Source organism: Suillus clintonianus (assembly GCF_016758775.1).
Source record: "Suillus clintonianus strain FC179 chromosome Unknown DEU56scaffold_21, whole genome shotgun sequence".
In the NCBI taxonomy this organism is placed as follows: Eukaryota; Fungi; Basidiomycota; class Agaricomycetes; order Boletales; family Suillaceae; genus Suillus; species Suillus clintonianus.
Window position 1 is genome coordinate 199,032 of NW_024539245.1, and position 22,490 is coordinate 221,521.

At 48.1% G+C, this 22,490-nt stretch overlaps 9 protein-coding genes across 9 annotated transcripts; 6 read left to right on the top strand and 3 right to left on the bottom strand.

Annotated features, from left to right (window-relative positions):
• Positions 1 to 1,964: 1,964 nt before the first annotated feature.
• On the top strand, positions 1,965 to 2,651 carry DEU56DRAFT_791715 (uncharacterized protein; the record flags this gene model as incomplete). The annotated part of the gene is made up of 3 exons (XM_041352676.1): positions 1,965 to 2,156; positions 2,209 to 2,436; positions 2,473 to 2,651. Coding segments are annotated over exons 1-3 (503 nt in total), but the record flags the coding sequence as incomplete, so codon positions are not given.
• Positions 2,652 to 5,545: 2,894 nt separating this feature from the next.
• Positions 5,546 to 6,643, top strand: DEU56DRAFT_791724 (uncharacterized protein). The gene is made up of 6 exons (XM_041352677.1): positions 5,546 to 5,613; positions 5,661 to 5,811; positions 5,896 to 6,002; positions 6,053 to 6,171; positions 6,225 to 6,495; positions 6,531 to 6,643. The coding sequence occupies exons 2-6, from the start codon at positions 5,726 to 5,728 to the stop codon at positions 6,590 to 6,592; spliced, it is 645 nt and encodes a 214-aa protein (XP_041210495.1). The 5' UTR covers positions 5,546 to 5,613; positions 5,661 to 5,725; the 3' UTR covers positions 6,593 to 6,643.
• A 407-nt stretch (positions 6,644 to 7,050) lies between these two features.
• DEU56DRAFT_791729 (uncharacterized protein) lies at positions 7,051 to 7,446 on the top strand. Its single transcript, XM_041352678.1, has one exon. It carries the CDS (start codon positions 7,096 to 7,098, stop codon positions 7,390 to 7,392), a length of 297 nt encoding a protein of 98 aa, XP_041210496.1. The 5' UTR covers positions 7,051 to 7,095; the 3' UTR covers positions 7,393 to 7,446.
• A 930-nt stretch (positions 7,447 to 8,376) lies between these two features.
• DEU56DRAFT_791733 (uncharacterized protein) lies at positions 8,377 to 8,908 on the top strand. The gene is given in 5 exon segments (XM_041352679.1): positions 8,377 to 8,681; positions 8,697 to 8,700; positions 8,743 to 8,748; positions 8,763 to 8,766; positions 8,788 to 8,908. The coding sequence occupies 1 exon segment, from the start codon at positions 8,412 to 8,414 to the stop codon at positions 8,664 to 8,666; it is 255 nt and encodes an 84-aa protein (XP_041210497.1). The 5' UTR covers positions 8,377 to 8,411; the 3' UTR covers positions 8,667 to 8,681; positions 8,697 to 8,700; positions 8,743 to 8,748; positions 8,763 to 8,766; positions 8,788 to 8,908.
• Positions 8,862 to 10,358, bottom strand: DEU56DRAFT_791738 (uncharacterized protein). The gene is made up of 6 exons (XM_041352680.1): positions 9,977 to 10,358; positions 9,843 to 9,924; positions 9,776 to 9,787; positions 9,426 to 9,722; positions 9,266 to 9,362; positions 8,862 to 9,202 (listed from the first exon to the last, which is right to left on the bottom strand). Exons 1-6 carry the CDS (start codon positions 10,036 to 10,038, stop codon positions 8,943 to 8,945), a joined length of 810 nt encoding a protein of 269 aa, XP_041210498.1. The 5' UTR covers positions 10,039 to 10,358; the 3' UTR covers positions 8,862 to 8,942.
• A 294-nt stretch (positions 10,359 to 10,652) lies between these two features.
• DEU56DRAFT_900217 (uncharacterized protein) lies at positions 10,653 to 12,588 on the bottom strand. The gene is made up of 6 exons (XM_041356508.1): positions 12,244 to 12,588; positions 11,963 to 12,169; positions 11,812 to 11,915; positions 11,544 to 11,754; positions 11,088 to 11,489; positions 10,653 to 11,040 (listed from the first exon to the last, which is right to left on the bottom strand). Exons 1-6 carry the CDS (start codon positions 12,532 to 12,534, stop codon positions 10,861 to 10,863), a joined length of 1,395 nt encoding a protein of 464 aa, XP_041210499.1. The 5' UTR covers positions 12,535 to 12,588; the 3' UTR covers positions 10,653 to 10,860.
• An 84-nt stretch (positions 12,589 to 12,672) lies between these two features.
• Positions 12,673 to 13,661, top strand: DEU56DRAFT_791751 (uncharacterized protein). Its single transcript, XM_041352681.1, has 3 exons — positions 12,673 to 12,850; positions 12,918 to 12,982; positions 13,040 to 13,661. Exons 1-3 carry the CDS (start codon positions 12,758 to 12,760, stop codon positions 13,524 to 13,526), a joined length of 645 nt encoding a protein of 214 aa, XP_041210500.1. The 5' UTR covers positions 12,673 to 12,757; the 3' UTR covers positions 13,527 to 13,661.
• Positions 13,652 to 15,693, bottom strand: DEU56DRAFT_791752 (uncharacterized protein). Its single transcript, XM_041352682.1, has 5 exons — positions 15,324 to 15,693; positions 15,112 to 15,270; positions 14,828 to 15,051; positions 14,339 to 14,765; positions 13,652 to 14,290 (listed from the first exon to the last, which is right to left on the bottom strand). The coding sequence occupies exons 1-5, from the start codon at positions 15,575 to 15,577 to the stop codon at positions 13,789 to 13,791; spliced, it is 1,566 nt and encodes a 521-aa protein (XP_041210501.1). The 5' UTR covers positions 15,578 to 15,693; the 3' UTR covers positions 13,652 to 13,788.
• A 3,732-nt stretch (positions 15,694 to 19,425) lies between these two features.
• Positions 19,426 to 22,413, top strand: DEU56DRAFT_791759 (common central domain of tyrosinase-domain-containing protein). Its single transcript, XM_041352683.1, has 16 exons — positions 19,426 to 19,770; positions 19,826 to 19,835; positions 19,886 to 19,940; positions 20,001 to 20,104; positions 20,159 to 20,336; positions 20,390 to 20,487; positions 20,545 to 20,628; positions 20,682 to 20,784; positions 20,842 to 20,859; positions 20,920 to 20,934; positions 20,991 to 21,015; positions 21,070 to 21,096; positions 21,147 to 21,229; positions 21,286 to 21,421; positions 21,467 to 22,191; positions 22,244 to 22,413. Exons 1-16 carry the CDS (start codon positions 19,455 to 19,457, stop codon positions 22,277 to 22,279), a joined length of 2,013 nt encoding a protein of 670 aa, XP_041210502.1. The 5' UTR covers positions 19,426 to 19,454; the 3' UTR covers positions 22,280 to 22,413.
• The last annotated feature ends 77 nt before the right edge of the window (positions 22,414 to 22,490 follow it).

Consider the following 22,490-nt stretch of genomic DNA (forward strand, 5'->3'; position numbering starts at 1 on the left):
GGCTCATGTGGACCATCTCTATTTGCATCGTGAATAGCACGCCTTGGGGCCAAGGAACCGTTCGAGCTACTGAGAAGTGCTGGATCGATATTCGAGTTAGCTGGGGCCATATATACTTCTGGGGTTTCTGCGATCGTTCTCTTCAAGCTGTCTGGCCAGCTATCCCACACTTCAGGTGCTATCGCAGGGGGGCGTCTCAGCATGTTTCTGTGATGATAATAGGATGGCAGGGGCAGAAGGGGATACGAGCGCACAGGGCGCACAGGGGGAATTGAAGCAGGACGCGAAGCAGGCACAATAGTTTATCGAGCACGTGGTGTATTCATCAATATGAATATATTCATTATTTCAGCCCTACATTGGGTGATCTACTCTTATTATATTAGGAAGATATTTGAATGAAGCTGAAGCAATAGGTATATAGTCTAGTGTCATCTAATTGTATCTCGAGTAGACAACATGATATACGCTAATTGTTATTAACATAAGTCGTCGAGCCAGCCCCCAAGTATGTCATGTCCTTACACGTACGCGAGGCTACTTCAACGCTGACTAACAAATCTATTTTCATGTCTAGCTACCTGAGCTTATCTTGCCTAAACACACGTACTTCAAGTACCGCTAGTCTGGATCTTCACGCAGTGATTGTGGCATTGCGCTAAGCGTAAGTACGTACTTGTGATATCCTGCCACCACAAACCACGATAAAAAGATTTCCTGCTGCGCTATACATGCAGGTTAATGATTTAACCCGCAGTGCCAAAATGTTGCTCATTTGAGGCGGCCAAATTCTACTCTCAATCGCCAGCATGGAATCATGCGTGCTGCTTACTTTGTTGCTCATGGGCAGCACCCCTCAGCCCGCCATTCTCGTTCAAGAAAATGAACAGTATCGATGGCTGACACGACATGGAAATGTACAAGAAGATCGCTGGTCGAAGGATGTATGAGGGACAACGAATGTATAGGACTGTACTAGCGATAGTGAGAAGACCGAAAATGAAGTCAACACGGATGTACAACGCTTCATAAGAATGCTCATACAAGGTTTCATGAAAACTATGGTCCAAAACACATTAATAACTCGAACGGCTGGTGCTGTGGAGTGATCGGAGTCGTAACAAACCGACACACTCAAGGTGGATGCAAGTGCAACAAGCAGGCGGTGGAGATCCTATGATGGTTTTGCCAGCTCAAAATGTATCAGCAAGGTCACTTCATTATCACGATTGAACGCACCTATGAGTTACACCACACTAGAATGTCGATGTTTCATGTTGTTACCCACAAGCAATGGCGTCGTTACGATATAGTATACACAAAAGTGAGGACAACTTCAATGAAAGCAAGGCAATCACTGGCATGATGGCTCGCCACTGGTGGAATTCACGGTGCATGATTCAGTAAAAGGTACGATAACATTTGCTCACTAAAGAAGACACAAAGACGTAGATGAGCCACGACGCGCAATTTGATTCCGCCATATTGCTGTCGAACAATGGCGTAGGAGGGGTTGAACACGATATATGGCCAAATATGGTAATTCTAAATTCGGACAGTTGAGCTCGGATCAGCCGTTTGACAAGACTGCTGAGAACCTAAGTACTCTAAGAGTATCACATACGTATACAATAGATAGGCTGCAACTGCACCCATTTATTATTGATCACCCGTTTTTCTCAGTATACCACAGTCCGGGCCAGCACGTTTAGATAATTAGATGTGATTTTGTGCATAGCCGAAATGGACAATGCCCATTATTTGTGACTCCGACTGTCCAAAATTAGACAATTCGCAATCCACATCCACAATCAACAATGGGTGTCGTGAGCGGAGAATCAGTGTGGACCTGCGGCGTGTTATAAAAGAGGGACAAAGGGATCGCCATGACTCCCAAGTTCTCCCCTTTGTCTTAACATCGTTGCGCATAGCAGCACAGTATACCTTGCATTGAACCCAACTTGCAACACTTGCAACTTCTGTACCGCGCCATCCAGCTACCCTGATGGACTCGTTATCAACATATTTGGAAATATTTTTGCAGTCACCACCGGACTTGCATGAGTCCACAGACGACACATCCTGCCCTATTGACGAGGAACATTATTCTGGTTCTGGCCAAGTCGCGTTTTGCACCATATCATAATCCTTTTCACGTGAATCCTATCATGCTTCATATCCACCCTCCTCGAATAACGCTTTCTCCAGACGAGGCTTGACATACTATCATTGTTGGCACTGCTGGCCTTCTACTGCCCCCCTGGCATGACCCAACTTCCCCCCCTGCCCGCGACACGACTCATCTTTTGGAATGAGTACAGTGCGCTCGCTGCTCGTACGGTGTTGTCTATTCATCGATCTTCTTGTACCATCCTTTACTTCACCACTTCGTTCATCTTGCCGTCTGCATCTCTGGGGATGTGTGGTGGCTCCTATGTAAACTCTCGTCTTTCTACAGCCTCTGTTTGGTAGTATCTAATCCCCTCTTGTCCGTCATACGACTCATCTTTTGGTAGATGCGATGGACTCACTGCTTGTACAACATCACTCATTTTCGACATTCGTGCAATCCAGCTACTTTTTGTCTTGAACTTTTCCTTTTCTGAATATTGTGGTTCTATCTATCATTATTTCTCACTTGCATCGCCGTCGTTATTGGCTCCGCACTGTTGTCGAATGACTCATGTTCTGCCCTGTTCCTTTGGTTTCACGCATGTTTGACTATGTTACTATGCCGCATGCTACCCATCTATATTTTCGATATTCGTGTACATACTCGAGCTTATTAAACTTTTGCCTTCCCGAAGATTGTGGTTCTAGCCGCATGAGAGTGCTACTTAGTGTGACCTTAGACGAGACGGGCGACAAGTTTCAAACGGTTCAAAGCTCGTCCAGATCTGATCAATATGTGAACATTTCGCGTGTATCGCGCCAATAACTATTAATGAGCGATTGAGCCTCTACGCTTTGCTCATTGTATTGGAATACACGCGACAACGGCGTGTCGCAGAACAATCAATACATCCAGTACCCACACTGCAATGTACACCAGGGGCCCTGAAACTGCAAAATTTCAACCACAGACTCGTACTGGTACTTTAAAGCAACATACACGCCACTAGCAGTTTGTTGAGACCTGTTGAAACGCGAGAAGGCTTCCGCAGATGCAAGTCGGGGTGATTTGCAACTAACGATAGCAGTTGTATAGAAGACTGATCATGTTTCATAGATCTGAAGGCTCGGTTCCGTGCAAAGTCGGAGAAGCTCAAAGCCAAACCTCTGTTTACACGCGATAGAAAATAAGGTAGAGTCCTTTCACCTGCGCGAATGATCCCACTGACATCTTGTTTCGCACATCGGCTAGATGATAAATACACTGAGGCACCAGCTCTTCCTGTTGACACATCGAGGAAGGCGCCCAAAGTAAAGATGGAAAATTTTCTTGACGACCTTCTCGGCTAATGACATGTATCTTGCGCATAAATTGATGTTCGTGGGATATTTGCATGTTTGTTCTCCTCTCGCTCCAAGTAAACGAATGAACTCTAGGTAAACTTGGAAGGTCATCAACTCTTCCATCTTCATGTTCGAAGTGCTGACGTGGTGGAGACTGGTGTTCACCTACGGCCCCATGCGATGACCCTCATAGCTGAGTTCAGCCCACTACTTGCTTCCGCGTTTGCCGGTCGTTCATTCGTGCTGTCGCTGAATTCATGTTGCAATTGTACATCTACATGTACCTCATATGTAGGGCGTTGGCTAGTAATGACGACAGGAAACGATGCCTAACATATATAAACATAGGTATACGCCGACTCAAAAAGAACAGAAAGCAAGAAAACAAAACAACATTAAAAATGAGAAGACGAAAGGGGAGATGGTTGCAACGTTGAAGAATGAGCAGCTAGTACTGGTAAGTTCTCGTGAGGCTATATGCATGCAGCAATGATTCAACCGCATAACGATCCATGAAAGGGATGAATAAAATTGTACATCGAAAATGGAAGATAGGACGTGATCTGGGTGTATTGAGTACGAAGGAAATGCCTGGAGAAAGGAGTTTAATGACATGTTCCAGAACAGAAGTATCGTAATAAAGTCACAATAACGTTTGGAAAGGGCAAAACAGCTTAAGACACAAGGAATGGAGCAAGCCGAGTAATCTGAATCTATCAAAATTAGTTGGGCGAAAGGACGACTGCGAGGCGAAACTACTTACAGACTTTACGAGATGACACAGTATGTCCCTGGTCGCCAGTACGGGCTGTCTTCGTCCAGGGGCATTGAAGGCGATGTTTGTTCGCCATCCTGGCCGTGATGAGTTGGGGGAGACAACTCCATATCTTTCAGATGGAAAAAGGAATCCATGTAATGTGGCAGTGGGACGGTCTCCCAATTCTGAGCAAGCAGATAAGTTGAATGTTATGCGATGATATGTCTGCACAATTGCTATGGTTTCTGCAGCTAGTGTTTGCAGAAGAGGGTGTTTCGCGTTGGATGCAATGTATACTATGCTGATATGCGCAACGATGTTGAGACAAAGGGGTGAACTTGTGAGTCATGGCGATCCCTTTGTCCCTCTTTTATAACACGCCGCACGTCCACAATGATCTCCGCTCATGACGCCCATTGTTGATTGTGGATGTGAGGATTGCGAATTGTCTAAATTTGGAAAGTCGGAGTAACAAATAATAGGCAGGCATTGTCCATTTCGGCTATGTTCAGAATCACATCTAAACATGCTGTCCCGGACTGTAGTATACTAACTCGGAGAGAAACAGGTGGTCTATTATAAATTGGTGCAGTTACAGCCTATTTACTGTATACGTATGTGATACTCTTAGAGCACTTATCGTTCTCAGTCGTCTTGTCAAACGCATGTTTGGCGATATATCTAGGCTCGTGACCAGCCTGTCAATGGCTCACCAATACCACGGACAGACTCTCTGAGAGTGAGTCGATGTGGCTGTGCACCCATGGAGAAGGCTTCCATCGACAATTCGAGGAAGGTTCAGACTCCGTGTTTCTCACGCGATCTGTGATCCGAAGATTCTTTGCAACCAACACTAACCTCACTCCAGCAATGCGAACTGTGATAACCACATGTACAGACATAGTCAAATATCCCGTTACTCGAGCAAGTGGAACCCAGGTAGCGCTGGACTCACCAGGCCTGCAGGACCCGAGCAGAAATATATCCCATTCCATCATAAGCGCTGAGCCTATCTATGACAGTCGTGCCCAGAACAGCGAACCTTCTCGGTCTGGGCACCACGTGCATCGTGGTTTCCCCAGTCATAATCTGCCAGGACTTTGCAGGCATTTCGTGTCTTATAGTACACATCTTACTCTCAAGTGCTAGTTTGTATCCTTCGGTCATATGTCAAAACTTCGTTCCTCATCCTCTTGATAATTGTCCTTCATCATTGGAGGAGCCGAGCTACCCAGAACGCCCTCAGGACCCCGAGACAAATCTTGTGATAACAGACTCTGTGCCAGAGCCACTCGATGATACCCTCCCAGCCTTAGGTGAGGAGGCAAGCCGCCACCCGGAACACCCACAGGACCCGGGAGAGACACACTTCGGTGGAGCGCAACAAGTCGTCATTACTGGTTTGTGATGTCTATTTCTAGTCGGCATGCATTGACGACCCCCCAAGCCATTCGCGCAACTGAACTCACTCTTGGTCTCCGACGGATCCCTGCTGGCTTCCATGTGGTAGTAATGACTGGCGGTGTCGAATTCCAAAGCAGCAACAAACCTGTACACGTAGACCAGGGTGTTGTCGAATGGAACGAACGGATGCTTCTGTAAGTTGTCGTTGATCCCGTATATTATGCAGGCATTGAGAAGGACTCTAAGCCCTGCGAACTATCTTCTCAAGTTCGGGTCAGCGTGTATGCTTCATTTGAACTGGATCCGATGCTTTGTCATGGAGAGGTACTCCGCACATTCGAGATATCCGTTGGAGAATTACTGGATCGCAGTGAAAAGTCACATCGTCAGTGACATCTGTTGTAAATCACGCCTGGGTCTTGACGAGTGTCACAGCTATAATTTTACAGCCCAAGCAGGAGGAAGTTGTATCCCCGTGCACTTCACTGTTTATGACAGTGGAGCAACGACGTTCTGATAAAAATGACGCTACAACTCTTCGCCCACTTACTACCGTGAGCGATCAATGCAGTCCGATGTTCTGATGCTGAATCCTCGTAATGCTTAGCTTACGTCCGACGACATGCATGCATTAGTACTAAGGACGGACGCCGGACATGGTCTTCTCGCACGATACCGAAGGACACAGAACACTAGGGATCTCGACGAATCCATAACGCACTTTGAACGTGCCTCTGATCTCTGTGCCATGGGTCACCCCTGCCGCCCTGCAGCACTGTTCAATCTAGCTTCCGCGAAGTTTGTTAATTGCCAAGTCAATGGAACATACCTCGACCTCGATATCTCCATCTCTCTTTTTCAAGATGCCTTTGACTTGCGTCCGACTGATCATCCTGACCGACCGATCACCCAGCTCCATCTTGCTATTGCTATGCTGTCTCGTTTCGCGAAACGGGGATTTCAAACGGATGCTGATGCAGCCGAAGAATTACTGAGCAAAGTTCTCGATGTTTGCCACGCCAACAGTCACATTTACAGAGCAGCTTTGCTTGTAATCGAAACATTTGCTCTGCACCGACTCCCGAGCAGGAGGCATGGAAGGACACGATCTGGAGCAGACGCAGCCCGCTGCATTAATGCTTCCTTTATCGCCAAATCAACTTGCTCGTCTTGCAGAGCGGTGTTGTCAGAGAGATGATTCCCATGACCTAGATGAAGTGATCTCCCTGCATTATGATGCACTGCAATACTACGACACTATGCATGCTTGCCGAGGGCAATTGCTTTGTAATCTGGGTGCATTGTTGCTCACTCGCTCGCAGCGTCGAGACAATAGCCAAGGCCTGGATGAGGCCATCACGCTGCTCAGGGAAGCGTCGTGTCGCGCATTTCGGCCCATGTCATTATTTATCCTTGCGAATGTGCTCCGTGCCCGCTTCCGGCACCGAGGCAATTACCAAGACTTGGATGAGGCTATCATGCTTCACAGGGAAGCGCTGGCTTTACGTCCAGTTGGTCACGCAGATCGGCCCCTGTCATTAAATAATCTTGCGAATGCGCTCTCCACCCGCTTCAAGCACCAATACAATGGCCAAGACTTGGATGAGGCCATCATGCTTTACAGGGATGCACTGGCATTATGCCCAGTCGGTCACGCAGATCGGTCCATGACATTGCATAACCTTGCGACTACGCTCTCCATCCGCTTCAAACACCGAGGCACTGACCAAGACTTGAATGAAGCTGTCATGCTTCATACTCCGCACGCCTCTTGATGACCTCCAACATCGCGGCGATCATGCGGTGGCGCTGATGAAGAAATTCAGAGACCTCAGCTCCCTCCTTGATAAACCTCCTGCGAATCATCCAAAAGAGACCGCAAGAGTCAATGTAGAAGCAGAAGCAGCCCAGTACCGACGTCTGGTGGAGGACTGGAATAGAGCTGTAGAAGAGATTCGGAAGTTGGAGGGTTTATCTCGCTTCCTACTTCCCCCCTTGTTCTCCGATCTTCAAGATGCAGCTCGTGATGGCCTATTGTCGTGCTCGTTGCAAGCAAGTTGTCTTGCGATGCCATCATTATCCCACACAACCAACCTCCGGTCAGCACTAAACTTCATACCAATTTGGAGAAACTCCAACATTTGGTGCTCAAACTCCAACGGGTAAGTCAGCCACAGGCCGCTTCCAAAAGGGCCCAATCAGCGCTGATTAAAGCTTTGATGGAGTTGTGGGACGACATCGTCCGCCCGGTGGTTGACAATCTGGGCGGATTTGTACCACAAGGTTCCCGGATATGGTGGTGCCCGACGGGTGCCTTCAATTTCTTGCCGTTGCACGCTGCTGGCGTGTACAGGCAAGGCGGACAGCTCCTTTCGAAGCTCTATATCTCTTCATACACGCCATCGCTTACCGCGCTGATCAGGGCTCGCGGAAGTCATGACAGACCCCTGTCGGTGCCCTTTGCTGCCATCGGTCAGAATCACCCAGCCGGTCATTCAATCACTTTGGATTGTGTGGAGCCTGAGCTCGAATTGGCGCAGAGTCTTTTGCCCCCTACCCCAACTGTTTCCTTCACCAAGATAACGAGTGTCGATGCAACGAGATCGAGAGCATTGAGTGCATTGCGTGACAATACTTGGCTGCATTTTTCGTGTCACGGGACACAGAATTGTACAGAACCCTTCAATTCGGCCTTTCTCATGCGCGACCAACCACTTTCACTCCTCGACATCTCACAAATGGATCTGTCTCGGCATCAATTTCCGCCTGTGAAACCGCAGTCGGTGATGCCAATATGCCTTACGAAGTCATACACCTTGCGGCTAGCCTACAATTTGCTGGGGTACAGAGTGTAGTTGGGACATTATGGAGCGTCAACGATAGTACTGTGCAGCGCTTAGTGGAGGCATTCTACAGACACCTGTGCAGGGATGGCACAATGAATTCCAAACGAGCTGCCCGAGCGCTACACCGAGCAGTCCAGTCATTGGCTGGTGACAAGGACATGCCCTTGGACCAGCGCATAGTTTTCATGCATATTGGCATATGATCGATTTCGTGCGTCCTCCCACCTTATTTATTCAAGCATTTTTTAGAAAATTTGACGACTTCCCTTGTAGCATCCGGCCGTGGCTACCCGTAGCCTTGTTGCAGCAAGATACTCTTTTTTACGCTATTTCAGACCTTGGGACTGTATAAGTACCTCCCGGATCCCCGATATGTACACCGATAATCTCGGCTTTGTATTCTCCAGCCTGTTGCCTCAGAATCAAACGTGACCGCTTCCAATATATATACGGAGGTGTTGAAAACTTGACTGAATATTCTACACAATCAATATCCCATCGTGGAGATCGCTCACCACACAAGCAAGCTTCTCCAAACAAACCCCTACAATATCTATCATTGCCATTTTCTCCTTGGCTTCAGGCTCGATCACAAGCAACCCTTTCACCTGGCCCTCACTTGGTTCGCCGTCTTCAACTTCTCCATCCTTGAATAGGCTCTTATGTGTCATAATATACTCAGGATAGCAGATAATATCCCAATAACCTTCTGGATCAGTCCAAGGTAAAAATTCACTGACTATTTGAGCACCACGGCACCATAAGTAAGATGCGCTCAACTCATTTACAGAGGCTTGCGTACCTCCAGGTTGTAGCCGAAATCGCGTGTAACGTCGCTCTTTCAGTATGTGCTCTTGTACGCGCAAGAAGATGCAAACATCCAGCTGACGAATGATATCCTGAATATGAATAGTCCCGAATGAACCCCGCAATGAGATTCCCGATCAAGGGAGGTTACAAACCTGATCCCAGTATAACATGAATCCGTCAACTAACACCCAAATTACCTTGGTGTTGGCAACAACCAAATAGCGTTGCTCCAGATCTTGAAATCGTGCTTTCCAGGCCTCTGCCTTATTCCCGTCGATAGGTATATCTCTTCCATCATCCAGGGTATCGTAGCCTATATGGTCGAGTGGGATGCTACCGGTGCACTTAACATCCCGGAGAAACTTCCGCATTTGAGGCCAGTCAACAGCGCTCGGCCCGTCCCAATTTTTGGTGTTGAGACCTTGGTGAGTGGGAAGCATCTCTTCCGGCTACGGATCCCCGGGTAAGCACGTCGGATCAGGCACTATCATGTCTGTCCTACCAGAAAGAAATCCTGGTATTCGCGATAGATCAATTCATAAACGTCACACATAAATATCGATACGCACATCTTGGTGAATAATAACACTATTCGGAAGAATATCCTTCATGTGCTTAGCCAGCGTTGTCTTACCTGAACACGTGGCGCCTCTTCAGTGTCGATCAGCCAGTATTTGGAAGTTCAAGTCAAACCGGAACTTACCCAACACCAACGAGGATGACTTTCGTCTTGATATTGGCTGTCAGATCCATCGGATGTGACATTTGGAAGTTGGGTCACTGATTGTTGGTAGTTATCTCAAAGAGATGGGAATGGAAACCCCTGGATGAGCAGTTATCGCCATGTTTGGGAAATCACAACAAATAGCAGCTTGTTCCGTACTGCGGGGATGTCCTAGAACGGCACTGATCCGTACTGCTAGGCGCATTCTGAGTGCCCGCAAACTCCGGATGGTCGAGCTGTTATGGGGTAGAACCTTCCAACAGGTTGAACTGCCTCGGATTGCGAATGTAACGTCTCTATTCGCAGCGCGTTCAGTGGCTGGTGTGAGAAAGCAACAGTGAAGTCCCAGGAGGGTGAGAAGAAAACCTTGTTTCAAACACCAGTGCTTATTATGTAAATGAAAAGCACGTTGCAGTACTACTAAGTATTAGTACTTAAAATTTAAGGACATGGGAGTGATAGCCGGGTGGGAGAATAAACAAGGGCTCCTGAATCACATCAGAATAAAAATATTTCCTGCAGATTAAGAGTTATAAGTTTGTGGAGAACGCGATGGTACCACTGCACTCGTCTTCTTCCAGAGATTTTCTACCGCGATTGCATGAATCACGCTGCATCATTGACCGAACACTTAATTGTATGATATTCCATAGCATCAGGTTGAACCGTTGAATTTTATCTTCCTAAGTGTCTAATCATACCTGTATCTGAGTTACAATACTATGCAAACAGCTGAATGAGACATGACATATACTGGGATCATATGAGTGCAGGACATATAGCTAGTCGTAGAGGCATGTGGTAAGTAATGACGTACGACCATAAAACGAGATGAAAACATGCGTAGGGTAAGACAAAAATTGCTATATCATGGCGGCGGCGTAGAAAGGGTCAAATCTACCAGATGCAAGAATGCAATACAGAGCGTTTGCCTCCTCGAAGCGAGAGTGGCGCAAGGTGAAATGTGACATTTCGGTGGAGTCTGCATCAGAAGCGGCGTCCACGATCGAGAGCTTGAGCAATGCGGAGTAGAAACGACAGAGCTGCAAAAAAGTAAGGCCGTGTGCTTCGAGGGATATGTGAAACTAACATTTTGAACTCCCTTTGCAAATCTGTCGTCACTGACAAGCCCTTCGTGTTCTTCTCTTTCAGCATTGTCAAGCCACTTGATACTCTCATGGATAAAGCGTCCCAAAACTTCGGAGCGTACGATGTCTGCTATCGTAGTTTTTCCTCCAGTTGAAGGATCTGGAATAGCTGACGTATCACGAAGAAGGCGCCCAAGGAGGTCGAACGATGGGAGCGTCGGGGGGAGGAATGTCAAGGCGTCCAAATATACAAAGATATCTTGTGCAACGTTATTAGGAAGTGCCATCAGTAAAGCGGCAACAAGCTGGTAAGCTAGGTTAGGATTATACGAGACGATGGGCGGTAGGTCCACGGAAGTTATCATCGTGGGAGAGGTCAGGCGGGGTATTAAAGGCGTCAAGGTCTGCGCGATGGATCATCAGAGCGGATATCAGATACATTCATTCATAAAGCTTACCCGTTGTTCTGTGAGTGTGAGTGCTCGATCACGAGCTGCCAGTACAAGATTCATTGCTTGGGCGATGCGTTCATTCTCTTGATCTGCTTCTCGCGTAACCTTGATCTGCGTGGACGGTGGGAGTGATGGTGGCAAATTCTTCGAAGCACCTTGCTCGGCAAATTGCTTCGATTCTCCTGCCGTGATCATGGATTTGGCAACAGAATCATCGCTGACGAATTCGGATATAGAACGATCGACAGGAGAGAAGTTGCAAGTTGCTGCTTACAGGTTATTTTCCATGAAAGTTTCTTCATCCAAAAACAAGCATGAGGCCCTCAACTCCGGAGGCAGGGGTGATTTTGTCAAGGTACTAGGAGAATAGGGACCAATCTGGGTGATTGTGAGCGAGGTAAAAGGTAGGTTAAGACTAGATTTACATCATTACCATCCCCCTTTAGGATCTTCCAGAGAACCCAAACCAACTGCTCCCTCTCGCTGAACCCGCCCTCGGCTGAAATTTCTATGGCGAGTCCTCTCTCCTTAACGAAAGTGGCGTACAAGACAGACTTGAAGGGATTGAGAGAGATCGGATAAGGGGCATACATGGAATAAAGAAGGAATGAAACTGGAATGCGTTGCGCGAGCTGGCACATCGCAGCAGAAATAGTCAGAGGTCAGTGGCAAGAACTTTGATTATTGTCGACAGAACTCAACTGACATCAGCGGATGAAGTAAGGAGAGGCAATAGCAAATCAAGAGCTAACTGAAATCTTGCGGTAGGCTGCACAAGCTGCATGAAAGCCTGGGAAGCCGCCGAACATGGAAGAGAATGAGCTCTAGCCAAGAGGTGAACAACAGACGCCCGAGTTGGATCCCCTGAACCTTTCTGAGTGGTAAAAGTTTGAGAGGGTGTGGAAGATTTCGGGAAGAAACGCGAGCCAGCCATCGTAATGGCTGGACTGGCCCTGGAGGTCGACGTGAGTGGCAACGACGAGCTCATCCAAGTCATTATTGTCCATGCTCACTAGGTTATACCCGTTGGGTTTCCCATCGCCGGTACAAGCACTCACGTGCGTGGCATTGTGGTATCTTTGGTTTCTGTGGCGCGTGTTTAATAATACACTACAACTTAGACTTATTCTCGGGTCACTCGACCAAAATACAACGTCGTTCACATGGCAGGTGTAAAATGCTGCGTAAACGAGTGTGAAGTCGACTAGCAGCCTCTTCGAATGACTCTCATCCCCTTGAGTGCTTCCATGGCGCTCTTGGGTCGCTCGGAAATTTTGGTAACCGACAACTCTACTGAGAATCAGAGTAACAAGGTCAGCTATCATCGACTTATCACTTTCCGGCGAGCTGACCATAAATCTTCGAATTTGGTTTGGATAGTCCATTCTTCAACACCTCTACTTCATCATCGCTGTCATTATAGCGCTCCTCCTGGTGGCTTCCAGGTGCGCCTTGGGATTTCACGTGAGGCGCCATGAAGATATTTATTAATCTTTATCAAGATTATATTTCTTGCGAAGGAGGAACCGATCTGCCAAAGAATTCTTCTCTATCGGGCCGTCAAATTCTTACCACTCTGAGGCTCCTGGAAACGATACATTCAGTTCTTCATACCAACCCTCTCGTCTGATGCCTCTCGCCCCTCTCCCATCGGTTCATCGTCCTAATCGCAGAGTAAATGCTGCGGATACTGATTCTGCCGGGCGCAGATTTGGAGGACCTGATGATCCAGATTGGGATGGGAAAGATATCCTTCCTGCTTACAATAAATTTGATCGCCCTCCCAAGTACGACTTCAGTGGAGTGGCCGCTCAAGGATATATTCCACCCGCTGAGAATCACCCACGCGACAACGCAGTTGTGGCAAGCACTGAAGCCATTCCTGTTGTGGAAGATCAAAACCTGGCTTCCGTTGGGACGGATCGCTCTGATGGGGTTGATTCCGCTCCGTCTGCTCCGCGCCACGAATATCTACAGGCACATAGCTAATGTTATGATTTGTAATCGTTACATTACTTTGGACGTTGCACAGACTTTGGATACGCTGTAGTATACTTTACCACCAGGTGTCATTTACGTTTTTTCTAATACGATCCTGCGGGTTGTGATACATCACCGATTATTTCTGTCAAGAACCTTGGTCATTTCCCTCGAACATTACACATGAAGGAAAGTGAGGTTCATCTTGAACTAGTCCACATCATTGCTCCAGATATAATAGCTATTAGCCGTCGCGCTTCAATCTCCTCACTTACACATAGAACCCGTCGAGACCCCAATTTCTCGCCTCTTCCCCTTCTCTGGCCCATCCCATGTAATCCGCAGTCAGCACGGCTGCTCGCACGAACAACGAGCCGTCAAGTTCCTCTGCCCCATCTAGTTCAGTGCCAGCAAAGTATCCTTTGGGCCGGGCCCCGTAGATGGTGGAGAAGTGTGCCAAAGCTCGTTGGGTCTTTGGGTAATGGTCACTGGGGTGCACTATAGATGATTGGATGAGAGAAAGGAAGGGGTTGGGTGTCTGCGCATCCTGTGCTGGGATACCTTCCACTGGTGGGACAGTGGGGCTATTCGGGGGGTTCGGCACCGTAGGCGTCGACTCAAAGAAGGACTTGAAGTTCAGGGAGGGGCGGCCGCGTGCCACAAACCAAGTGACAGCACTTGTGAGGTATGCGCGGAGAAGCATGGCTTGTGCTCGAGGATTCAAGTATGCGATGAGCGAAGGGAGGAAGATACTTGAAGTGACCATATGCATCCTAGTATCTGTAAGTACCGAATATCTCTGAATGACAATCAGTGCTCACAGGAAGAAATCGGCAGTAAAACCATTTCTCCATCCTGCGAGAGCATAAATCACGGTGGAGGTCCAAACACACTCTTCCATCTTGCGTTCGATCTCTCCAGGTTTGGAGAGATCTACCGTCCATTTCTGAACGTGCTCGCTAATTCTGTATCCGCGAGCCTTAAGGGTGTCAGGATATTGCCCGGTGAAGTGGCGTGGACCTTTCGAGGCAAGGCTGGGGTCCTTGAGAACTCGGGCAAGAATTGAGAAAGCGTGGGTATTCTGTCCACTTGGTGCCTTGAGATGTGTCGCAGAGGACTGGCCATCAAGCACCAACGACGCAAAACCGTTCATCATGGCGCCTATGTCGTCACTAGGCTGGGCGGCAAACATTGATGGTGGAAGGAATCCCGGGGCATGAACACCGTGCATCGCCGTCAACGAAAGCCCTAACCCGGTTCACCGGAAGTAAGTGGTGTCCCTTCCTCTTTTACACCAGCGTGCGACTTACCCTCAGCAAGCATGCCTGGCAAGCCAAACTCGACGCCATGTCCACATTGAATCAAAGGATGCATGACTGCATCCACAAATCGGCACAACATTTCCGGCTGGCTATCCGCGTCCCTGCCAGGCCGAAAGTTGTACTTCTCGGAAAAGATGAATTCATCCAAGGTTGCGGAGGCGCCCTTCTCTTCGATGGCATTGGCAAAGAAGGTGGTATATGCTTCGTAGTAGCTGTCGATTCCGAACAAAACGATATCAAGGTCGGTGCATGTAAGGTAAGCATTTGCTCACTTTGCGTCACTGAGATGATCAACGAAATTCTGCGCTGTGATGGGGTGGGGCGATACAAAAGCAGCTCTCTGAACCTTGACGTCCTGCTTGTAGAACGCTTCAATTACGGGGCCGCTCCCTCCTAACGCGTATATCGCAAGCGCTCGATGGGTAACGTGGCTAGGCAGATATTCCGTAAGTTATCGATCAGTGTGCTTTTTCCATACACTCACTTGTGGAACTTGATATCGTTCCAGAAGATATGATATCGGGTGTAGTTATCCATCAATGCGTGCCGCACCGCAGTCAATGATTCGAGGTTGCATCCTGGGAACCTCTGGGGACAGAGTGCCGTCGGCGGAGGGGAAGGCGCCGGGAAGAGTCTTTCTGTTTTCTCGTCGTAAACCCTTCCGTTCATTGTCATTGTCTTGTTGGGAGTTGACTGATTGACGATAAGGACGCAGGTCGAGGGAGTGTGAATAACCATGCGTATTTAAAGCTTCTGGGGACCACGAGTCCCGCGGCTGCAAAAGTGTCAGTCTTACCCTTCTCGTTCATAATGCCAGGAGCACCGAGGTGCTATTGGTGCATCTAAATCGAGCAAACCTCAAGTATTACTATCACGGAAGGCGCGTGACACTTGCGTTTATAACCTGTAGTCACGTGTTCAAAATTTCCTCCTGGGTAACTGCAATATCCCGTACTTTGGTGCCCAGGGATCTCTTGACGGCACGAGCTCCACCACATCGACACGCGATTTCTGTGTGCACGCCCATTTGCCTATGCTAGAGAACAACTTAGATAGAAATTGGACATGATAAGTTAAAAGCGAGTGCGGATCAGCACCATACCTGATTGGCGTCTGAAGTTGATGGGTTGGACAAAGAGACGGAGAGCTGAGCGAGGACATACCCAAAAGTTCCATTTCACAACGGCAGGAGAAAACATGTGCAGAACAGTGAGGCATGGCACTTTCATCGGTGTGCCCCGAGCCAAGCTAACCGGACATTCCAAGACCTGGTAACTCTCTCATTGCCTATAGCGGTAAGTTTGTTGCATCGGCCTGGAAAATATGCGATCTCATCAGTTGCTGCATCATACACCTGCGTATTTGAAGAAAAGTAGATAATAGTGGGTAGGTTTAGGCAATTCAATCACTGCTGAAAGTGTCAAGAGAGATTGACAGACAGGTCATTGAACATGCGCCCCACACTTGGGGCGTAATACTTAAGTGATTGACTATTATACATGAAGTTAAGCCATGGACACTGTAGTTGGCCCTGGAAATGAACTCATTTGCGTTTGCAATCATCAGAGGACCAACTTCCATCGAGTGAGCAAGTTACATGACATTTGGTTTGCTTACTCACTGGTCAATAAAATGAACCCGGGCGCATTTCTAAATACTTCTACTACAAGCATCTTCGCGAAACTGATGCATCGGCAGGCGCAGCACTGCTGCCTGCACGCCCAACGCAAATCCCACAGAGACGGTTGCAGAACCGCGAGACCTCCGAAGAATAGCACATAGCCTGTGAATGTTAGGAAGGTATAACGATGGCGGAGGGGGCAGCTTACCGGTGAAGCATTTGCCCCTTGTGTAGAACTATACTTCTTGAGCGCTCTAGAGTTTGGCAGAGTGCACGATGCCCGTGATCTACCGTCATAAGATGACGATGAATGCAGGAATACAGGAGGGGTGCATACAACTCCTTAGCCTAATTGCAACCACCTCGCAAAAGACGACGCTGGCTAGCGAAGAATCTTCAGCCACTTCCAGGTACCACGTAGGTAGAGGAAAGTACGCACCGAAGCAAACTCTTGCTAATTTATTGGCGCTAATTCTCGGCGTCCTTGCACCTCCACCTAATATTAATATGGATGCTTCAGAGCAGTGAGTTCTACAGAATGACTAAACGCGCTAGAAACCGTACCATTCTGCCACGAGCACACTCAGATCTATGCTGAGTCCAATGCCAAGCGAACCCCACACAAAAGGACCAGTTTCCTCTAGGGAAATAGTCGACGTCGTCACGTCGAATGTTTCTCCCGAACCTGCTCGTTGAGCTGCATGGGGACGACTACAACCCCGACTTGAAAGAGGCGCTCTGACACACAGGTGAAAAAAAAGATACAAAACAACGATGACTGCGAGGAAATCCAAAAGATGCGTAAAACCGTGACAGCTTCAGCCCTTTTTAGCCAAATTTAATTGGCTCTGCGAGTTTGCAGCAAGAGCTGACATAAGCCGCGTGGGCGTTTCTCGTCAATCATCATGTTCATCAATTCATCATGATCGGTTCAAACTTCATCTTATAGTACTGTACCACCGGTGGCCCAGTGCTCAGCAGATAGTTGCTAGTCCGGTAAACGCCCAAATTGAACTTGCAGTAAGTTACCATTTTCTTTCCTCAATGAGCTGTCGAGGTCCTCACTATGTATATATAGTACTTGGCTGAGAGCGCCCGCTGCAAGCAGTTACTCATCTGTAGTATAATCAAAACCGTTCATCTTCGACTCAGCGACTCAACGACGGATTTGCGTCTACATACCGAATGGCGCTTATTCGTCGGTGACCGACGCTTTGACTTAGCCTATGCGGGCATCCGGCATTACCTTGGCACTGTCACCCCAATGATACAATGATCAGCAATCAATACTGTGTTTGCTACCAAGAATCTCCACATGGCACATTGTTTGGCAGTGCACGTATAGGGACATACAAGCACTCCGTCAATTCACGTCTCCCGAAGCTCAGCGTATGTTTATGTCATCTACCTACTAAGTCATCTAGTTCATCCATCTCCACAGACCTGAGTATCATTTGTATTTCATCGCAATCTGCTACATCTGCACTCAGCTGATGAGCTATCTTGATGAGGTTTTTAGAGCTATATGCAGCACCTCACCAGCGAGTGTTACATCATCATTCTTCAACCGTTATGTTCAACGTTCTTCAGGTACACAATACTGACACACTTTAATCAACAAGGGGCAGCACGATTTTTGCAAGAAATCAAGGGTGGTATTGCATGTCCTCGCTTGCCGAGGGTTCTGATGCGCTCGTCTGATTGAGATCTTGTTCGGAGCCGCCCGGCCTCTTGAACAGCTTGCACATCTCGATTTCAGTGTTTTGCAAATTTCTTCCTTGTGCACCACGAGGTAGTGTACCCCAAAATCACCATTAAAGCAGCTCCCAACAGAGCCACTACTTATTGTTTACTTTGTAGGGATGACGTCAAACGGCCGACTCCACTCTCAAGCTTCTGCTCTCGAAGCACCCAAAATGCTTCCTCCTCACTAAGTAGCCTACTCTTGGGGTGGCCGGGGGGTTAAGAGTGGAGCGGGCGCCTGGCAGCCACAACGTTGATGCTAGTGACAAGCTGCCAATCAGTCGAAAGAAAATTGATGGGACAAGGCTTCAAGGTAGATATCTTCGCCTCCCGCTCGAGTCTACTGAGTCTTGCCCTCGACCACCGTTTTTACAAGTTCCTGATACGTTGCTTAAACCAGGCTCAACTCTCAAAGTTCTGCCGTCACAATACGGCGTTTCCCGAGTTCCCAATAGCACACCCCTATTACCGGTGGCACCATTATTATCATTCGAATCAGTCGCATCAATTAATTGAAAGGATCTTATCTTTCGGATATAGTTCGTTCACGTGTAATCTGATGTTCCGAATCCGTGTCTTCGAGTTTGCATATACATGCACACTAACGCGTACTGGGCGCACGCAGACAAACTTACATGGACGAAATCTCGGCAGTGTGATGGCTCCGACAGGTGGCTATTGAGGTGCCTCATCTGCCACGGTGTTTAATGCCCTTCCGATGTTACGCCCGAGATCAAGGACAGATGAATAACGCGCCCATCATCGCCTTGATGTCAGTGCTTACATGCAAGTGTATCACAATTTTGGTCAGTATGCAGACTACCCAATATAGGAGACAGTCATTCCTACATTTCACGGTATGATTGGTCGTTTTCTTTTGTCGGAGGTCTACCCATGACAATTGAAATTTCTTGCTGGTATAATAGTCCTTCAAATTCATTTCTATAGGCGCTACGCAGCAGAACTCGGCAACCGGTATATTCCATTTCATTCCCTATCAATCACAACTGGACCACGTCGTTCTTTACGGAATTTCTGCTTTTGCATACATTTCCAGTGCCATCGCAAGTCTCCGCATCAACTTTGGTCGGTCACCTGTTACAATCACCGATCACCGCTGCAATGTGTCATCGCTGTGCGCGGGGGGGCTCTGTCTGGGCGTCTGTAGTGTGCATATAAATGCAGCACTAAAGACATGGCGCAACACCAGGTCACACCTAATCTCTTACCGCTCTCTAACCTAGTCCAACAATGAGCTCTGCTGAATACCACTATCCCGTGATTGGCCGCAAGGGTACTCGAGGAGTATTCGATCGCTTGCCCATCCAGACGCTGCAGAAAGACCATCCCCACCAATTTACATTGTTCATCCTTGCGTTCAATGCGATCCAGCAGCGTTCAGATGGTTTCGAGGTTGTCGAAGAGCCTGCGGCCACCTTCATGGAAATTGCGTCAATTCACGGCAAGCCTTATGTTGAATGGGCTGGCGACCGCAACAAGGACATCTCAGCTGACTATAGCGCCACTGACAAGAAAGATACCAACCCTGTTCCTTCCAGATTCGGAGGTATGCCTATCGTTTCCATCGTTGTTCCCCGCAGCCTGACAATGTTGTGCGACAGGTTATTGCAAGTAAGCTGGTGTATACCCTCTCGCTTTGTTGATTTGAAACATTTCTTCAGCCATGGCGCCGTTGTTTTTCCTACCTGGCATCGCCCATACGTCATGCTTATTGAGGTATGTTTAACAGATGATCACGCCTTACCAGCTGCTCAATTCGGCTCTATCGTATTACAGCAATCCATCGGAAACATCGCTGAACAATTGGCCCACGACATTGAAACTAAGAACCCGGGAGAAAGAGGACAGTGGGTCAAGGCTGCCAATGAACTGCGCTTTCCGTACGTGCTAAGTCATTCCCAGCACCTTGATAAAGACATTTACATTGCACGCAGATACTGGGACTGGGCCGACAAGGATGTAGCCGAGAACGGCCTTCCTCCTGTTCTGTACGAAGAAAAGGTGGAAATCGTACTTCCTGGAGGTAAAAAACAAAGTGTTGTTAATCCGCTCTCATATTTCTCGTACGTTGGCGGAGTGCCATCCGACTTCAGCGACGAGACGGATAGCTCGGTATGTTGCCTTTCCCTTTTCAGATCATTGAACTTGCTCAATGTGGTCTGTAGACAGGACAAGTGGCGTATTTCTCCAAGTGGAACAGGACGTACCGCTACCCTCCTAGTACCACGGACCCTGAAGGCAGCCAGATAGACTTGTTGCAAAAGTAAGTATCGACGGAGACAAATCGCATGAAGCTGGCGCTGATTTTGCATTTTGTAAGGGCGTTCAAAGCCGGAGCAAATGATCTGAGACGCAGAGTCGCTCATCTCTTTACGTTCAATGATGACGAGAATTCCGCGATAGCGTGCGTCCTAGCTTCTGCCAGCAATGTTTATATGTTGACTGAGATGATGATAGCTGGGACGACTTTTCTAACCACACCGCAGAATCGAAGAGAGATATAGACTTCGTCAACCGTGGGTCGCTTGAAGGCGTGCACGACACTGTTCATAACTTGCTTGTGGGTGGAATACATTTGTTCCAACTTTGACGCGTGCTTACTCCAGCGACGAGTCAGGGTGGAAATGGACAAATGGTCAGTTGCAGATGCTTGTGTACGAATGATGCTGTTGATCTATATTGACCAAATTTGCAGAGTTACCCAGACTACGTGAGCAACTCGCTCTCTGTCTTTGTGCAATAATGTTGACTCTCATCTTCACATAGGCTGGTTTCGACCCTATTTTTTTCCGTGCGTGAACAGTTCCATCTTACTGTTATGCATTACTTACGTCGTTCCCTTCAGTTCACCATTCGAATGTGGACAGACTCTGTATGTATGATTTTGTTCGAGGGCGTTGTCCTGTTACTGAATTCCCAAAGTGGCTCTGTGGGAGTGGTGCTATACCGAGTACTGGATGGGAGACGGGTATGAACACGATGGGGAACAATACCCTTGGACACAGGTATGCGTTCATGTTGGACGATGTTCCCGCACAGGTACTCAACAGTAGTCTCATAGGCGCGAGGCACATACGCGCAAGTTTATAACGAACAACTCCTTCCAGACGGACCACTCCAACCATTCCGAACAGAACACGGAGACTACTGGACCTCTTCTCAGGCTCGATCTTTGGATAAAAAGGCATACCCCAAGTGTACGTAGGAATGTCTATTGGATGACATAAGCTTACTTCGAGCAGATTACTCGTTTCCCGAGTTTGAAGGCATTAAGGTCGATCAAGCTGCCGTAACATCCCAAGAGCGTGCCTTAGCGCGCAAGAGGGTGCAAACCTTCTACGATTTTGATCCGCAAACCAAGGCGAAACAGGTGGCGTTGCGCAGTTGGAATCATTTGCCGGTTCCGAACAAGGAAGATCCTGCCGTGCCAAGTGACCATAACGTTATTCCTCACTACCGCACATTTGTTGTGCACGTGAAACTTCTGGAACATGCGTACAACCGCTCTTACTCATTCCAGCTCCACCATAAAGGGAATGCTCATTCGAGTCCGCAAGTTGTAGGTACCGTCACGGTCTTTACACGGCCAGACCACTCTCCTTGTAAAGCATGTGCCGTGCGTCGTGAGGCGGGATCTATTATTCGCGGGATGATTCCCATCCCTCCAGAATTGATCGGAAGTATCATCAAATCAAACGGGGGCAGCGACTCAGGGACTACATTCAGCCAGACCCTTGCTCACATCAAGAGGGAGTTCGTCGGAAAGCTTGTGGATGCTAGTGGCTCAGAGCTTGCTGGGGCTGAGGGAGGGCTGGAGGCACCCCAGGTTCCACAACACCGTGCCACCTCTCGCAGAGTTACTCCCGTGGAAATTTCTCTGGTGTCGGCTGCTGTTGCTGAGCACGTAGAGGACGAGGATCGACCTGTTTACCTATGCGATTGGCAGCACCATGAAGCTGTTTTCAACGTAAGCGTATCGCTCTTAATTTTGGCAATTCGCTGAGTCTGGTTTTTGACAGAGTGGATGGCTGGCGACTCACAAAGATTCGGTCTGATGCAGCATGCTTGGATGAGTCAACTTGTAAAATACTTGAATTTGATTGGCCAAGATCACCACGGTGTCGAAGTGTTTTATCACTGTACAATATGTAGTATGGATATTGCCATTATGAGATTCATGACTTGCCGAATCCCGATGTAGGGGAAAGTTTTCAGTAAGGCCCGCGGGAGATCACATCCTGCGCCACATATTCAAGGCCGAGGCTT

Excerpts from the sequence above, each read along its gene's own strand:
- DEU56DRAFT_791752 (XM_041352682.1), bottom strand. The coding sequence starts at position 15,577 with ATGGTTATTCACACTCCCTCGACCTGCGTCCTTATCGTCAATCAGTCA. Across the intron at positions 15,052-15,111 it reads GATCATCTCAGTGACGCAAA|CTACTACGAAGCATATACCA; the intron begins GTGAGCAAATGC and ends CGGAATCGACAG. Across the intron at positions 14,291-14,338 it reads TTTACTGCCGATTTCTTCCT|GATGCATATGGTCACTTCAA; the intron begins GTGAGCACTGAT and ends TACAGATACTAG.
- DEU56DRAFT_791724 (XM_041352677.1), top strand. The coding sequence starts at position 5,726 with ATGACTGGCGGTGTCGAATTCCAAAGCAGCAACAAACCTGTACACGTA. Across the intron at positions 6,003-6,052 it reads TCGCAGTGAAAAGTCACATC|CTATAATTTTACAGCCCAAG; the intron begins GTCAGTGACATC and ends CGAGTGTCACAG. Across the intron at positions 6,172-6,224 it reads CTCTTCGCCCACTTACTACC|CTTACGTCCGACGACATGCA; the intron begins GTGAGCGATCAA and ends CGTAATGCTTAG.
- DEU56DRAFT_791733 (XM_041352679.1), top strand. The coding sequence starts at position 8,412 with ATGCCTTACGAAGTCATACACCTTGCGGCTAGCCTACAATTTGCTGGG.
- DEU56DRAFT_791729 (XM_041352678.1), top strand. The coding sequence starts at position 7,096 with ATGCTTCACAGGGAAGCGCTGGCTTTACGTCCAGTTGGTCACGCAGAT.
- DEU56DRAFT_791759 (XM_041352683.1), top strand. The coding sequence starts at position 19,455 with ATGAGCTCTGCTGAATACCACTATCCCGTGATTGGCCGCAAGGGTACT. Across the intron at positions 20,488-20,544 it reads CAGATAGACTTGTTGCAAAA|GGCGTTCAAAGCCGGAGCAA; the intron begins GTAAGTATCGAC and ends GCATTTTGTAAG. Across the intron at positions 21,097-21,146 it reads TTCGAATGTGGACAGACTCT|TGGCTCTGTGGGAGTGGTGC; the intron begins GTATGTATGATT and ends GAATTCCCAAAG.
- DEU56DRAFT_791751 (XM_041352681.1), top strand. The coding sequence starts at position 12,758 with ATGACTCTCATCCCCTTGAGTGCTTCCATGGCGCTCTTGGGTCGCTCG. Across the intron at positions 12,851-12,917 it reads CTGAGAATCAGAGTAACAAG|TCCATTCTTCAACACCTCTA; the intron begins GTCAGCTATCAT and ends TGGTTTGGATAG. Across the intron at positions 12,983-13,039 it reads CTCCTCCTGGTGGCTTCCAG|ATTATATTTCTTGCGAAGGA; the intron begins GTGCGCCTTGGG and ends ATCTTTATCAAG.
- DEU56DRAFT_791738 (XM_041352680.1), bottom strand. The coding sequence starts at position 10,038 with ATGTCACATCCGATGGATCTGACAGCCAATATCAAGACGAAAGTCATC. Across the intron at positions 9,363-9,425 it reads TCATGTTATACTGGGATCAG|GATATCATTCGTCAGCTGGA; the intron begins GTTTGTAACCTC and ends ATTCATATTCAG. Across the intron at positions 9,203-9,265 it reads ATTTCGGCTACAACCTGGAG|TCAGTGAATTTTTACCTTGG; the intron begins GTACGCAAGCCT and ends GTGCTCAAATAG.
- DEU56DRAFT_900217 (XM_041356508.1), bottom strand. The coding sequence starts at position 12,534 with ATGACTTGGATGAGCTCGTCGTTGCCACTCACGTCGACCTCCAGGGCC. Across the intron at positions 12,170-12,243 it reads TCCTTACTTCATCCGCTGAT|CTCGCGCAACGCATTCCAGT; the intron begins GTCAGTTGAGTT and ends GCGATGTGCCAG. Across the intron at positions 11,755-11,811 it reads ACTTTCATGGAAAATAACCT|CGATGATTCTGTTGCCAAAT; the intron begins GTAAGCAGCAAC and ends CGAATTCGTCAG.